Source organism: Carassius carassius, chromosome 15 (assembly GCF_963082965.1).
Source record: "Carassius carassius chromosome 15, fCarCar2.1, whole genome shotgun sequence".
In the NCBI taxonomy this organism is placed as follows: domain Eukaryota; kingdom Metazoa; phylum Chordata; class Actinopteri; order Cypriniformes; family Cyprinidae; genus Carassius; species Carassius carassius.
In genome coordinates, this window is record NC_081769.1 from 17,319,957 (window position 1) to 17,336,512 (window position 16,556).

General features: G+C 41.4%; 1 protein-coding gene across 1 annotated transcript in view; it reads right to left on the reverse strand.

The window, feature by feature from the left end:
* Positions 1–16,556, reverse strand: part of LOC132158299 (ETS domain-containing transcription factor ERF-like) — a 56,662-nt gene that overhangs the window by 10,554 nt on the left and 29,552 nt on the right. The window contains exon 2 of the mRNA XM_059567649.1: positions 15,609–15,843. Within this exon, the coding sequence (XP_059423632.1) occupies positions 15,609–15,843 (235 nt within the window). The remainder of the gene's footprint in view (positions 1–15,608; positions 15,844–16,556) is intronic.

Consider the following 16,556-nt stretch of genomic DNA (forward strand, 5'->3'; position numbering starts at 1 on the left):
AACATATATGACTTTATAAAATATAGAAAACTTTCAAAAAATACATCCTCACCAACGTAGAGAACCTCACAAATCTGTGAGTAAATGTAAAGGTTTATGTGTAAGGGTGCTCCGATCAAGATCGGCCGATCATAATGCGCATCTCGTCAGTAAAGCCGGTTCTCTAATCAGCGGTAAATTCCATCAGGTGCGTGATTTCACATAAAGCAGCTGTTACTACACAGAGCCGTTGTTAACAGAGAAGATGCGCAGATAAAAGCTGAAAATGAACGTGGATTTGCTCAGCTTCTCAGTTAACAACGGCTCTGTGTAGTAACAGCTACTCTATGTGAAATCACGCACCTGATGGAATTTACCGCTGATTAGAGAACCGGCTTTACTGACGAGATATGTATTAATGATCGGGCCGATCGTGTTTGGAGCACCCCAATAGATTAGCTCAAATTTTGGTCAAATTTGCCCCCCCCCCCTCCCCCCTCCCCCCCCCCCCCCAAAAAAAATAACACCTCTCTATGAGAACATTTACATTTTCAAAACAATTCATAAAAACATTTTAAGATCCTAAAGAGTTTTCTATTAAAGACAGGGTTGGTGTGGTTTAGGTCTACAGTTGTTTCAATTAGCTTTTTATAAACAACAGAAGCCCTCATTTATATAGTAAATGTGTGTGCGTTTCTGAAACAAGTGGAGAAAAAGTGAAATGATGGGGTGGGGTTCGAGTGGGCCTGTGTGGCTCTCGGGCGGATGGTAAACGGACAGTGAGATCCACTCCATCCATAAGCTCTATTGAGAAGCCAGAGATAAACATCATGTTTTGTATGCTGCGTGTGTTAGCGCGTGTCACTGTTGCACTAGCGTGTGTATGCATGCATCTCTACCCACTGAGCTAATAAAGAGCTCATTCTGTCCCTGACAATAAGACCCAAAACTGCCCTCAAATACACACGCACACACACACACGCGCATGTCGTCATCCTCCTCCAAACAAAGAGAGCTGTTGTAGGACAAAGCCTCTGACCCACTCTTTCCACAAGTACACACACACAGTCAATCTTAATCAAATCTCCAAAGAGTGAAGAAGAAATCATGGCTGGCCACTTTAATCAACACTACATCGGTTCTGATGCTGATGATTGCATTGAGAACATCGAAAAACATCATAGGCATGTTTAATTTGACAAAAGACTTTGTCAAAGGGTTTTAATTCCCTGTAGGGAAAAAGCCCTAGAAAGATCTAGAAAAGTTTTGAGAAAGCAAAAATTTGCATTTAATATTGTTTGACTTTGATCATATGGTCAAAAGTTATTCAAAGGATGTTCTTTTGCCCCCCCCCAAAAAAAAGTCGTACACCATGTGTCTTAACTACACATGACGTGATGCTGTGACGCGTGATTGAAGATATCTTTCCCATGTTAATCTGTGTTTTTGACCTAACCAGCCTCGTTGGCGATGCGCAAAATTACTATTTTAGAAACGGTTTCTATTTCCGCGGCATCACGGCTGGAACAACAACATACAAACTATTACAGTGATAATCTCAGGTAATAATTATGTGCTTTATTCAATGTTAAAAGTGTCTAATGTGACTTTGAATATCATATTGTGTGACATTTATAGCCATACTGGAAACAACAAGATTTTTAATTTAAGCAAATTTGTAAAATTTGTACGTTAAAGCTGCAAACTCAATGCGAACCAACAAGTGTGTTCTATAACAAAGATTGTATCAGTCACTAAGTGTGTACTTTTACCAAGTGTTAAAAAGGTTTATTACACAGCTCTGTGGAATACTTGATTCTGATTGGTCAGTCGCAACATTCCGAGGTATGTTATCCCTAAATAACAACCGGTAAAAGCTGATAACACAGGCTCATCCGGGTAACTGAAGTCAGCGCCATACTCTTGCTAGGAACAGTTTTTTCGTGGTGAAGCTTTGCGTTTGTTTAGCTAATAAAATATTAACTTGCTGCTTGCTCGCAAATGATGTCTTCACGGAAGCTTTGCATTCAAATATTTCAACTCAAATCATTATTTCTTGTCTAATTATTTACTTATGTGGCAAGGAACCGTGTAATAAGTGGGATAATGTACATCCAGCCGGTTGTTATCGCATATCGATAACAACTGGCTGGATGTACATTATCCATTACTTAATATTTATGAATTTGATTATAAACGTATCCATTTCGTTGCGAGTGAAGTGTGCTTCAAGAGAAAGCCTACCAACACACACTTTTGATTGGCTGTAATATTTGATTGATTCTGTCGCGTGGGTCTTGACTCATCTTGATGCATCTGGTGTGGACAGTCAAATTGTTTATGGCTGGAATCTTGTTGTGTCATGTGTAATTAGGACACAGTGATATGGTTTTGGAACTACATGAAGGTTTGTGATAGAATAGAATAAACTACGGCTTCAAGGGATTCAAATTGTCACATGACTTAAACTGGCACTTTGATGGCTTTGTAAAGTAAAAATTATTTGCAAGAAGCTACTGTGAGTTTAAATAAACAAGCTCTGATGAGTTCTTTTGGGTCAGTTTTGAAAAAAAGGGATGAAATCTAATAAGGAAGGGAATGAGTATTTGGGCGTCCGTCGTGCTTGGGTGCCAGACAGGAAATGTCCTGATGTTCAGTGGAATATCAACAGCAGGACAATAGAATTCCATTTTTGCGGAGTTTCCACACGCGTGTGGTGGGAGGGTGATCAGTCGAGTCCCAGCGGGCCGTCTGCAGGAGAACATAATTGAAACAACACCCCGAATCCATCAACATCAAGTCAAATTCCAGACGGATTAGAGCATTAGCCCAGACTTTAACACATGCCATAGAGTGGCCAAGAAATGTCTGAAAATGAGCGTTTGTCCTGGAATAAAGGGACGTCACAAGCTGCAGGGTTGAATGTGAAAGCCCTGTTGTGAGTTTGAGAAGTGTCAGATTGAAGGTATGAATCAGATGGAGGAGTAGAGTGTGGGATTGTGGGATAGGGAGGCACTGTAGATGTGGAGGAAAGGCAGTGAGTCATTGACATCATGAAAGAAAAAAAGAATGGAGAGGAAATAAGACAAAGGGAAAAAAGAAAAGAGGAACAAGACCATACGGTCTTACAAGGAAGTTCAAACTATCACCAGAAAATAATTACAACTCATCCCTCGGTTTATTAAAACAGTTAATTTAAGACATTAGCTTTAACATGTAGAAATTAACATTAATGCTGTCTCAAATGCTTTTTCAATCATCTGTTACAATCAGATAAAAAGGTCTGATGTGACTTTATTTTCATTGCGACTTTAATGTTAATGAAGTGAATTGAAACAATGGAAGTCTCTGTGGCATTGTATGTGGATAAACATTACAATACACATGGTTTCAAAAGTGAGAATAAAAATCACTCATTTGTGCAAAGTTAAAGTGAGTATTGCTTGTAATGTAGACCCTGTAACCTTTTCATGATACGTGGGAGACAACTTTATGGCCCAAAAAAAAACACATTTTTTGTACCAACGAATTAATGCGAGCACTTACACAAAAACACAACCTACACATTTCTGCTTTTAATTCCGTCCCCTCCGCATTCACAGTAATGCGCTGTTTACTCTGAATGATGTCTACAGGGAGAGGAAAGAGAACAGAGGAGTCAAATGAGAAGTTATGTGCGGGTGCTTGACCTTCTGACGAGGGCAATGCAAATATCCCCTGCCCAGAACACAGAGAGGAACTCATGCTGAGAATGATCAAAGCACAAGGTCTCTATCTGACAGCAAATGAAGGTCCACCAGTCCAACAATTACCAGGTTCAGATTTCAAAATGCACTTTGTGCTACTCTTTGTGCAGTGTTGCCAGAGTGAGCAGTTTGAAGTCACTGAATTTAGCTAGTTTTGATTGAGCTGTCCTTGGGCAAACAGACGAAAAATATTTGGTGATGATTTGGGTGCATTTTAAAAGAAAATTAAAATGAAGAAATTAAAAAACAAAAAAGATGTTCGATGCTGTCCACAAGCCAAATTCTGAAAGATCTACACAGCTAACTTATACACAAGTGACAAGTTTCTAAGCAAAGTGAGAAGAAATTAAAGAAAACCCCCTCAAAAATATGTTACAATGTAGCTGAAAGTCATATTCTGATGGCCAAATGAGACTCTTAATAAAATGTGGAGATGCTGCATCTTTGGACTTCTCCCCTGACCAGGCCATGCTAGATGTGGAGGCCTGTAGAGATGCTGGAAACCAGTGTTTCCAGATGTAGCACTTTTGATGATCAGATCACTTATTCCTCGATGCACATGCTTATACAGAATGAATGGTTATCAGTTGTGTTCCAAATTCTAAAAACGTTTTTGTTCTGACTCTATGAAAAAAATGGACTCGTCTAACTGAAGGTTCTAAGGTTTGGACAAACAATCTGGCAACCGTATCTGTGTCGCTGTGTGTTTGTCTAAGTCTGACAGGGACAGTCTGAGAGAAATCACTTATAATTACAGCAACAAGTAGCTTGGCTTCATAGTCAGTGTTGGGGAGTAACTAGTTACATGTAACGGCGTTAATTAATTTAATTACAAAATGTAATGTAACTGTAATTAGTTACAGTTACTAAGAAAAAATTAGTAATTAAATTACAGTTACTTATGAAATTTTTAACGATTACAAAGGGGATTACATTTGAATATTTACACACATCCACATACAGATTTAACTGATTTCTTTCCCAAATTGCACTTACTATTCTGAGACATACCGCCCTAATAATTTCCGGGATGCGGAAATACAGTCTGGTTTGTAGAATCCAGTCATAAAAACGAAATGCCTAACGCGGACGGAATATGCCACATTTTGGATGACTAAATCAAAAGTAGGTCAGTACACTTGAATCAAAACATGACATGGACTAGTGTCTGTGAATATTAAGCCCCAAAAATGCAATATATGACTTGCACATTCTGCGTGTTGGAAATCAGGCGCGGACTGGACACCGGGAGAACCGGGACAATTCCCGGTGGCCTGGCAGCCGATTTGGCCCGCTATTTTAATATCATTATTGTATAATTGCCTGCCGAATGTACTAAAGCGATCATTTGCGAATCCGCCATTTGATAATTAAATCTCTAATAAGTCATGAAGTGTTAGTCATGACTCGCGCGCTCTCCGCGCCTCCGCCAAACGGTTTGGATCAGACTCTGAGTAATCAATGAGAGAGAGAGAGAGAGAGAGAGAGAGAGAGAGAGAGAGAGAGAGAGAGAGAGAGAGAGAGAGAGAGGATTGCTGGAGCAGAGAAGCTGAACTCCTGTTCAGGGTTTCAGGTCAGTTTCATCTGTAAAGATGCTTTTTTTGTCTTTGTTTATTTTATTTATTTAATCAAGCAGCAGCACGTTGCTCATCAGTCATCACTCAAAATACTATATAAAGGACATCATTATTATTTGTTGTAATGTTACAGTAGTAATTTAGCTGAAAAGTAATCAGATTTTTTGTGGAAGCTACGACAGACAACAACACAACCCTTACGAAAATTAAAGTTTTGTTATTTTACTAATAATCCAGAGAAAATGGTTACTATTGTTTCACTGTGGTAACCAAAAATTATTTTACAAATGTATTTATTTAAAAATAAATAGAAATCCATTTGCAAAACAAAAAACAAAACAAGGTTATTTTACTTTTATATAGGCTAATAAAAGCATGGGAATTTTTGTAAGGGAAAAACATGACTCGTGTACAGTATTAGGATTTTTCTATAAAGATATTGTAGTATTGTAGAGTATTGTATTGTAAAGAATAGTTTTGTTCAATCTTGAGTATTAAAGTCATGAGAGAGATGGATAACAGGGCAAAATAAAGAGACTGAAGAGAAAAATAGAAGTGAAGGTGCAGTTCAGGAGAGAACTTTTAATTATTTTGCATGTCCCCAAATTAAAGATTTAAACCTTTTTTTATGTCAGGTTCATACAAAAAATAGTTTTGTCCATTAATTTGTTTGTATGAATTTGAATTTTCCAGTCTGAATTTTTTTCCCAGTCCGCCCCTCCAGTAAATTAATGGCAAAGACATGGTTTCATTTACTACACATAGGCCTACTGAAGCTCGCAGTGTTTTCAACCTCTGCCGCCTCAATATAGGAGTACACGAGCACATAAACATAATTTCTAGAACTGCTCTGTGTCACTTCATGTGCATTTTACTTATGTTGAGAAAACTATCATCATATAAAGAGACAGCAGTTTAAAAAAACACCAATGTTTCAGGAGTTTATTACACAGAATACGACACATGCTTATTAGATAACTGTATTTGAGTTAATGTATATGATTTTATTTATTATTATTTAATTTTCACAAATTTAGAAAAGTAATCAAAAAGTACTCAAAAGTAATTAGTTACATTACTTTAATAAAGTAATTGAAAAAGTTACACTACTATTACATTTTAAACAGGGTAACTTGTAATCTGTATGTAACGATATCAACCTTCATATTCATCCGGAAGAAGGAGGCGGGAACCGGCGGACAATCAAAAACATTTTAATAACAAAATAAACACAAAACAGCGCACCAGCCCCTCACGGACGACTGGTGCGCATAAAATAAAAACCAAAACACAACTAAAAGCCCAGGCCTGGTCCTCTCTCGTCCTTCACTGTCGTCGCTCCAGTTTTATATCCTTCCATCTCCTCCATGGGCCTCGAGACCGGTGGGACGAACAGGTGTAGTTCATCTCCAATCACTCCCCCGGCCTCGCTCCCATGTCCCTCGGCCCCGCCCCACTCGTCACATACCCCCATCGCCCCTCGCAGGCCGGGGGGTACTCCCGAGACTGCGCTCTACTCCCCCCCCCCCCTCCCTCCGGGGGGGCCGCTCCCGGGGACCTGCGGGAACCTGGGGGTAGGACAGGCGAGGCGAGAGAAAAGGAGATGGAAGGAGGAGCGACAGAGACGAGAGAGGGGAGAGAGGAAAAAAAAAAAATTCCGGTTCCCAGACGCACCGCTGCTCGGCCCTCCACCAGCTGGGTGATCTCCTCCGCGGTGCCTGGCGGTGGCACTGGACGGCCCTCGGCGGACGGCACGACACTCCTCCGCCGCCCGGTGGACGGCGACGGCTCCTCCGGTTTTGGGCAGCCGGCAGGAGTCCCCCGTTCCCTGCTCCTCCCCGTTCCGGCGGAGGCAGCAGGCTCCGGCCACCTGGCGAACGCCGCCGACTCCTCCGCTCCCTCACGGACGGCAGCCGTCTCTCCACATCGTGGGCGGCCGGTAGCGAGCTTGCCCGTCCCCGGCAACTCGCTCCAGTCCATCGCCTCGAGCGTCCATGGCGGCACACTCCTCGCCAGCTCGATGGCACCGCGGATTCACCACAGCGGCGAGGGATCTTCAGCAGCGCGTCCCTCCTTCTCCCGGGCTTCGGCACCACTGTAACGATATCAACCTTCATATTCATCCGGAAGAAGGAGGCGGGAACCGGCGGACAATCAAAAACATTTTAATAACAAAATAAACACAAAACAGCGCACCAGCCCCTCACGGACGACTGGTGCGCATAAAATAAAAACCAAAACACAACTAAAAGCCCAGGCCTGGTCCTCTCTCGTCCTTCACTGTCGTCGCTCCAGTTTTATATCCTTCCATCTCCTCCATGGGCCTCGAGACCGGTGGGACGAACAGGTGTAGTTCATCTCCAATCACTCCCCCGGCCTCGCTCCCATGTCCCTCGGCCCCGCCCCACTCGTCACACTGTAACCTATTACATTTCCAAAGTAACCTTCCCAACACTGTTCATAGTATACTTTCTTTCAAACACAAAAGTCAAAGTACACATTTGTGTGAACAGAGCTCACATTCACATAACAGAGTGAAGAGGAAGGGTGACATCATAGTTTAGCAAAGCTGTCAGCTTGTAAACAGTTTACACTTCACTCTCATTATACTTTCTGTAAAGGAATACATTTAAGCTCAAAATCTGATCTGGGAAAAACAAACAATAGACTAAAAATAGAGAAGAAGAGAAGTAAAGTAGAACTTGGATTATCAAACATAAGTGGTAGAGCTTTTAAGACAGTGTTTATGTCTTTTGAATAGATGATGGAAAAACACACCAGCACACACACATACAAACACAAGCATTAATCCTGCACTATGCTGTTAACATGGCATCTTGATCTCTCTTCCTACAACAGCTCCAACTGTCTCCTAACTGCCATGGATTTCATGATGTGATTCCCTAATTCCAATCCCATAGCACATCATTACACACCATTGCTGCAAAGTCTGGCTTTACATCAGTAATCAGCAGCACGCATAGAGGCCTGATACTAATAAGCACTAATAATTCACTAATGGATCATTTTGGGAAAATATTGTCAATTAATATGTCAACTGACATATAATCTGTATTGTACACTGGGTCATGGTCATGAACTGCATCATTAATAACCTCACACTGGGAACTGACCCACAAGATTAGGCACAGACAGCACATTCCAAAAAATATTCCTTTAAGCATTCACGATAAAACGTTTCATAGTTTCAGGTTTCTTTCAGCAAAACAGATATTTTGTGTAGTTTATGTTGTTTTAAGCACTCTTTCTGAGTCTTAGAATTAAACAGGGAACACTGTCTTTGAAATGTGGTTAGAGTGTATTGCTAAATGTATTGACAAGCATTTATGCTAAACTAAAATATACTTAAAGGAGCATTACGTAGGTTCTGAAATTTCTAACCGTTACTGACACCAGTGGCCGTTAGAGGAACTGCAGCTAGTCTCATGCTCGTTCTCAGTGCGCACGCTCTTTTTTTTTTTTTTAACTTACGAGGAGTGTCCATGGGTGTCTGAATTGTGCTGGAGGCTGGTCGCTTCTTTCCATCCGCAAAGTCCATTTGAAAACACTATTGCCGCTGCTTACTATAATGGCTGGTGTGCTGTACGGTTGTAAGCCCAAGTAGACGAGAACGCGCATGACGTCACATTTTGTGAATTTTCGCGCCAATTCAGGCCCGACTCCTCCACACACAATTGAGCCTACAGGCTGATAGAGGCAACCGTGGTGGACAGTCAAGGTGTCATTCTTTTTTTTACATCATGGTTGGCTCATACATGTACAAATGAAAAATCTTAAAGATTTTAAGTAAAAACCTCCACATAACTCCTTTAAATGTCATTTCTATTGAAACTTTTTGTGTCATGTATTTCAGTAAATTTGTATTGATAGTTGCAATTTAGTACATTTTAAATATATATTGTTTTTAAATGTAATATCAAAAACAAACTACAGTTTAAAATTGTAATTGTAAGTACTTTACATGTACCTAGTAGGCTAGTTATTTATTTTATTGCCATGTCAACATCGAAGGCTTTTTTCATGGCAAATATGGAGTCTGAATAAATCTACAAACACAAGATAAAACCAAATAAGCCCAAAAGTACAGCAGATAAAATTCTACAAGGTTTTTTAAATTAACATATGATAAAAAAAATCGAACTATTTAAAGTCTTCATGTAAAATCTTAACACATAAAAAGGTACTATAAAGCATGACAAAAAAATATTAAAGTATTTAGTTAAGAATGTTGAGTAAAACTGTCAAATGTTTAATTTGACATTATTATGAATTGTACCTAAGTATGTTAAGAAGAACATGTGCTATTTTGAAGTACTATTATGTGTAGTGCTGTCAATCGATTAAAAACTTTAACTAGATTAATCACACACTTTTTCTGTGATTAATCGCAATTAATCGCAATAAAAAAAGAAATGTTTTTGTACGTTTTTAATAGATTTTTTAATGTAATAATTTCACAGTTAATCAAATTAATGTAGAAACAACATAAAGACAGTATATTTTAAATACTTGTTTAAATGGCATCTTTTTATGAATGAAGGCCAGTATTACTGATATTAATACAGCTACTGATTTTTTTTTATTTTTTTACATTTATTATTAGGCTTCAAAAATATAACAGTTTTTAATTTAAGTAAACTTAAAACAATGCTAACATAAACCCATAATAAATGTCATGTTTACTCCTGCCCTTCCTGTCTTAAGAGTTAGGAAATATACAGAAATTTAATAAAGTTATCAAAGTTATATGCAGTCTGCACTGCATAAACTATAAATTAAATAGTTAATCCTTATTAAAGCTACAAAAGTTATTTAGTCAAGAGCAGCGAGTCATTTTCTCTGTTCCCTTTGTTCTTTAACTTTACTGACAGGAAGCTTTATTGGCTGCTGTCCCTTTAAGAGCAGACAGACACGCGGATCTCACCGTTTATATACTGTCTATGGATTTTGCCTCATTCTCTCACAACTCTTTTTGTTCATTTTAGACTTTATATAAATCATTTAAGATTGCTCTTATGAGGATAATCGACAAAACTGGCACTTTAAGATGTATATATATATATATATATATATATATATATATATATATATATATATACATCTTAAAGTGCCAGTTGTGTATATATATATATATACAACCCGAATTCCGGAAAAGTTGGGATATTTTATTCACAATAGAACATAGATAACGTAGCAAATGTTTAAACTGAGAAATTTTACACTTTTATCCACTTAATTAGCTCATTTAAAATTTAATGCCTGCTACAGGTCTCAAAAAAGTTGGCACGGGGGCAACAAATGGCTAAAAAAGCAAGCAGTTTTGAAAAGATTCAGCTGGGAGAACATCTAGTGATTAATTAAGTTAATTGATATCAGGTCTGTAACATGATTAGCTATAAAAGCTTTGTCTTAGAGAAGCAGAGTCTCTCAGAAGTAAAGATGGGCAGAGGCTCTCCAATCTGTGAAAGACTGCGTAAAAAAATTGTGGAAAACTTTAAAAACAATGTTCCTCAACGTCAAATTGCAAAGGCTTTGCAAATCTCATCATCTACAGTGCATAACATCATCAAAAGATTCAGAGAAACTGGAGAAATCTCTGTGCGTAAGGGACAAGGCCGGAGACCTTTATTGGATGCCCGTGGTCTTCGGGCTCTCAGACGACACTGCATCACTCATCGGCATGATTGTGTCAATGACATTACTAAATGGGCCCAGGAATACTTTCAGAAACCACTGTCGGTAAACACAATCCGCCGTGCCATCAGCAGATGCCAACTAAAGCTCTATCATGCAAAAAGGAAGCCATATATGTGAACATGGTCCAGAAGCGCCGTCGTGTCCTGTGGGCCAAGGCTCATTTAAAATGGACTATTTCAAAGTGGAACAGTGTTTTATGGTCAGACGAGTCCAAATTTGACATTCTTGTTGGAAATCATGGATGCCGTGTCCTCCGGGCTAAAGAGGAGGGAGACCTTCCAGCATGTTATCAGCGTTCAGTTCAAAAGCCAGCATCTCTGATGGTATGGGGGTGCATAAGTGCATACAGTATGGGCAGCTTGCATGTTTTGGAAGGCTCTGTGAATGCTAAAAGGTATATAAAGGTTTTAGAGCAACATATGCTTCCCTCCAAACAACGTCTATTTCAGGGAAGGCCTTGTTTATTTCAGCAGGACAATGCAAAACCACATACTGCAGCTATAACAACAGCATGGCTTCGTCGTAGAAGAGTCCGGGTGCTAACCTGGCCTGCCTGCAGTCCAGGTCTTTCACCTATAGAGAACATTTGGCGCATCATTAAACGAAAAATACGTCAAAGACAACCACGAACTCTTCAGCAGCTGGAAATCTATATAAGGCAAGAATGGGACCAAATTCCAACAGCAAAACTCCAGCAACTCATAGCCTCAATGCCCAGACGTCTTCAAACTGTTTTGAAAAGAAAAGGAGATGCTACACCATGGTTAACATGCCCCATCCCAACTATTTTGAGACCTGTAGCAGAAATCAAAATTGAAATGAGCTCATTTTGTGCATAAAATTGTAAACTTTCTCAGTTTAAACATTTGCTATGTTATCTATGTTCTATTGTGAATAAAATATTGGCTCATGTGATTTGAAAGTCTTTTAGTTTTCATTTTATTAAAATTTAAAAAACGTCCCAACTTTTCCGGAATTCGGGTTGTATATATATATATATATATATATATATATATATATATATATATATATATATTACTTATAAGATTTGAGGTAAACTACATTATCTCTGTTCAATGAAAGTCAATAGGGTTCTGTATCAATAGTGCATCCAGGTTAGGAACAAATAAAACTTTTTTAAAAGTTGTAATTAAAAGAAGTTTTTTTTTTAAATTCTATTTCAATTAAAAAAAGATTACTTCAAAACTTAAACAAAATGTAAAAATGTACAAAATAGTTTCTACACCATTTTTTAATGGTGAAATAGCAAAATAACTATCCCTTTAATAAAGGCCACATCCACAGTAGTGGTTTAACTGCGCTGGATCATACAATGATGGCAATCAATAGAGTGTTTGATTGATTACGTCCAGCACTGAAGACTCATGTGGCGTAATGTCTTGGTTACATATGTAACCCTCGTTCCCTGAAGGAGGGAACGGAGACGTTTACGAATGGGATCTCGCCCGAGAGCCCAATCACCTTCGAGTGGTACAAAACGAGCCAATGGTACACAAAGTACCTTGGTCTGCGGGATTTGCATCGTGAGCTCCGCCCCGCAGAGCGGGTATACAAGGAGTTAAATCTTCACTGAGGAGCCGAGCCAGTGACCCGGCCGTTCAGCGGAACAGCAATGTGGCAAGGGGACGTAACGTCTCCGTTCCCTCCTTCAGGGAACGAGGGTTACATACATAACCAAGACGTTCCCTTTCAGTCGGTCACGTTCAACGTTACGAATGGGGTCGGTTGATGTATGCTACGGTCGCAGTGTTGTCCGTACGGACCAGAACGTGCTTGTCCTTCAGCAGGGCCCTGAAGCGGTGCAGAGCAAGCCGTACTGCTAGCAACTCGAGGCAATTGACATGCCACTGAAGTCGGGGTCCTGTCCAGGAGCCCGACGCAGCATGCCCATGGCACCCCAGCCCGTGGCAGAGGCATCTGTTGACACAACAACATGTCTGGACACCAGTTCTAGGGGCACGCCGGCCCGTAGAAATGAGGGGTCCAACCACGGAGTGAAGTATCGGCGGCAGGCCGGAGTGATGGTCACTCGGAGCGTGCCCGGTTGCCATGCCCATCTCGGGACTCAGTCGTGAAGCCAGTGCTGAAGCGGTCTCATATGGAGTAGCCAGAGCAATATGACCGCCGCAGCGGACGCCATATGCCCCAGGAGCCTCTGAAACAGTTTTAGTGGAACCGCTCTCTTGCCCTTGAATTGTCTCAGGCAATTCAGCAGTGACTGCGCGCGCTCGTTCGTAAGCCGCGCGAACATGGCGACAGAGTCTATTTCCATACCGACAAAAGAGATCCTCTGCACAGGGGAGAGCTTGCTCTTTTCCTAGTTGACCTGAAGACCCAGTCGGGCAAGGTGTCTGAGCACCAGATCCCTGTGCTCGCACAACCACCCTCAAGAGTGAGCTAGGATCAGCCAGTTGTCGAGGTAGTTGAGGATACGGACACCTTGTTCCCTGAGAGGAGCTAGGGCTCCCTCCACGACCTTCGCAAAGACGCGGGGAGACAGGGCCAACCCGAATGGGAGAACCTTGTACTGATATGCCTGCCCCTCGAAAGCAAACCGAAGAAACGGTCTGTGTCGAGGAAGAATGGAGACATAAAAAGTATGCGTCCTTCAGGTCGATCGCTGCAAACCAATCCATCGGACGAATGCATTCGAAAATGCGCTTGGGCGTTAGCATCTTGAACGGGAGTCTGTGCAGAGCTCGGTTCAAGGCACGCAAGTTCAGGATTGGCCGTAACCCACCTGTCTTCTTGGGTACTATGAAGTAAGGGCCGTAAAAGCCGGACTTCATGTCGGCTGGAGGGACCGGCTCTATCGCGCCCTTTGCCAGCAGGGTCGCAACCTCCGCGCGCATGACAGGGGCATCTTTGCCCACCAACGTCGCATGGACTCCCCGAAACCTGGGGGGACGCCGGGCGAACTGAATCGCGTAGCCGAGCCTGAGCGTCCGGATGATACAGCGGGAAGGCCTGGGGAGCTCTAGCCAGGCTCCCAGGAACCGAACCAGCGGGGTCAAGGGGACTACAGGCGTACCCACAATGGGGCAGCGTGGTGGAGCAAACAGCCCCGGCATGGGAGGCATAGCGTCCCGAGCCTGAGAGGGTCCAGCAAACTCATCCGGAAACTCGACCGGCTGCGACGTATGTGAGGGGGGTGTAGCCCGAGGAGGTTGGCTCGTCGGGGAAGCCCACACAGTAACCCTCAGATCACCCTGGCCACCAGCCGAAGTAGCCCTCTTATGAGAAGAAGAGCTAGAACGGGGTGTGGCAGAGGGGACTCTATACCTTTTAAGGTAATCGAGTCTCAATCTCAATGCCGAGATGGTCAAGTTCCCGCAATGAGAACATGAGCCATCCACGAACGCAGTCTCAGCGTGCTGGATGCCCAGACACGTGACACAACGATCGTGGCCGTCACGAGGAGTGATGTATCGACCGCACCCAGAAGAACACGGGCGAAATGACATCTTTAAAAAGACGCAAATCGGACCGAATCTCTTTTGGGAAAGAAATTTGCTCTTTCAGAGGTGTTGAAGCGCTCAGGGGAACACGGGAGCTGTTGCAGGAAACCCAGACGAACCGCTGAATCGCGTCGTCACACCAACACCAGTGACTCTTGCTTGTAGCACTCCGGTGAAAGCAGCACACGATGTGTGGCCGGCTCCGAAGCGAAAGCTTGAATGCGAGTTGCTCGCGTTGCTCCTTATATACCCGCACTGCGGGGCGGAGCTCGCGGTGCAAATCCCGCAGACCAAGGTACTTTGTGTACCATTGGCTCGTTTTGTACCACTCGAAGGTGATTGGGCTCTCGGGCGAGATCCCATTCGTAACGTTGAACGTGACCGACTGAAAGGGAACTCAGCCCTAGCGTATGAGGTCTGTCCTGAGAAGCCTTCAAAATAAAGGCAGAAAGTGGATCACTCTCCATCCACTTTGAGGATCAGCACTGATCTGCTAAAGCAGGTGAGTCATGAACCAAAATAAAAGCACAAATGAGCAAATGCAGATCAGGTCAGAAAATGGAGTGAAGGCTAAAACTGTGGGCTGCTCAGAATACATTGACCTGTCTGTACTGTAATGAGATCAGCTCCTGCACCGGTAAATGGACCAGGATTACTGAGAGATCAGACTCCATACAGTTATAATTCTCCAGCGGAAGGGTCAATCCCATAACACAACACAAGAGTCGGACGAATTAGCTTCCTCCTCTAACATTAGACTGAGCAGAAATAGGCCTCAGTCTTCATTGGTCAAACTAAAACAGTCAAGGATTTGACCTTTAATAGTAAATTCCTGTAGATGGACCATGTTTTGTAATAATCAGCATATTTTGGTTGGTCCAAAGATGGTATAAGGAGGAAAAGACAGACGTAAATAATAAAAGGGACAAATCGTAACCCTCAAAATATTTGTTGCAGAAATTAACTCCGTTAAAAGAGAATTAAAGAACCTCTCTTGTCTGTCCTGGTAACAGAAAGGTAACCATTAAACCACAAGGGGATTGTGTCTGAAATTGTGTACTGTAAACTTGATTGTAAACAGGAATAAGGGCAAAGACAAAAAGACTCACCTGAGAGCTCTGCTGAGTTTGTCGTAGTTCATCTGAGGTTTGCACTTGCGGGCGCCCCACAGCCTGGCCACCTCATCAGGGTCTTTGATCACAAACTCCCCGTAATCTCCCTGCCAGGCAATCACATCATGATACTCCTCTTTCCTCAGCAGCTCTAGGATAAAGTGCCACAGCTGGATCTGTCTGGAGCCAGGACTGGACTCGGGCTTATAGGCCCAGTCTGGGAACGTAAACCCTGCAGAGATGGAGAGAGCAGAAAGGAGAGATCAGACTATGGTTGATATGTACAGATGCAAAGAAAGATGACTGCTGGGTTATTCAGTGTTATTCACTGACTAACAAGGCCTGCTGTCACCATCATATTCAGTAGGCATGTACATATGTATATCATATCAAAGTCTGACCTTGGCCATGGACAGATCCTATTCCCCTACTTTTCAGATTACATAAATAAAGCCCAAATCCTCTAAAATAAAATTACAGTTCTGGCCAATACCAATAAATGTCCAATAATAAAATTCTTAATAACTTTATCTAAATAAATAGAAAATAAAACCACATAAATTACAATTAATTTGAATTATAGCATCATCACAACATTATAATATAAGCATGAAAATTTGATATATTTACTTGCAGACTTTGAGAAAGATTACAGTTAACAGTGCTATCAAAATTTTTTTTTTAAATGAACCTAAAAATAGTTACGTTTCCAGTGCCGACCAATACATATATCCCTATTTGTATTCATGCATTAATTTATAATTAAGAATTATTACTTTTTTTTTAAATAATGTTGGATGTTACTGGAAATTGTCATTTATTATTAGGTCAATTCAGTCTATACATTTATCTGTGTCAGGTTCCAATAGCACTAGTTAACAATCTTTTTTACTTAACATAAAAAAATTATTTTACAAGCAGGTAATAGAGAATTAACTGCATCAA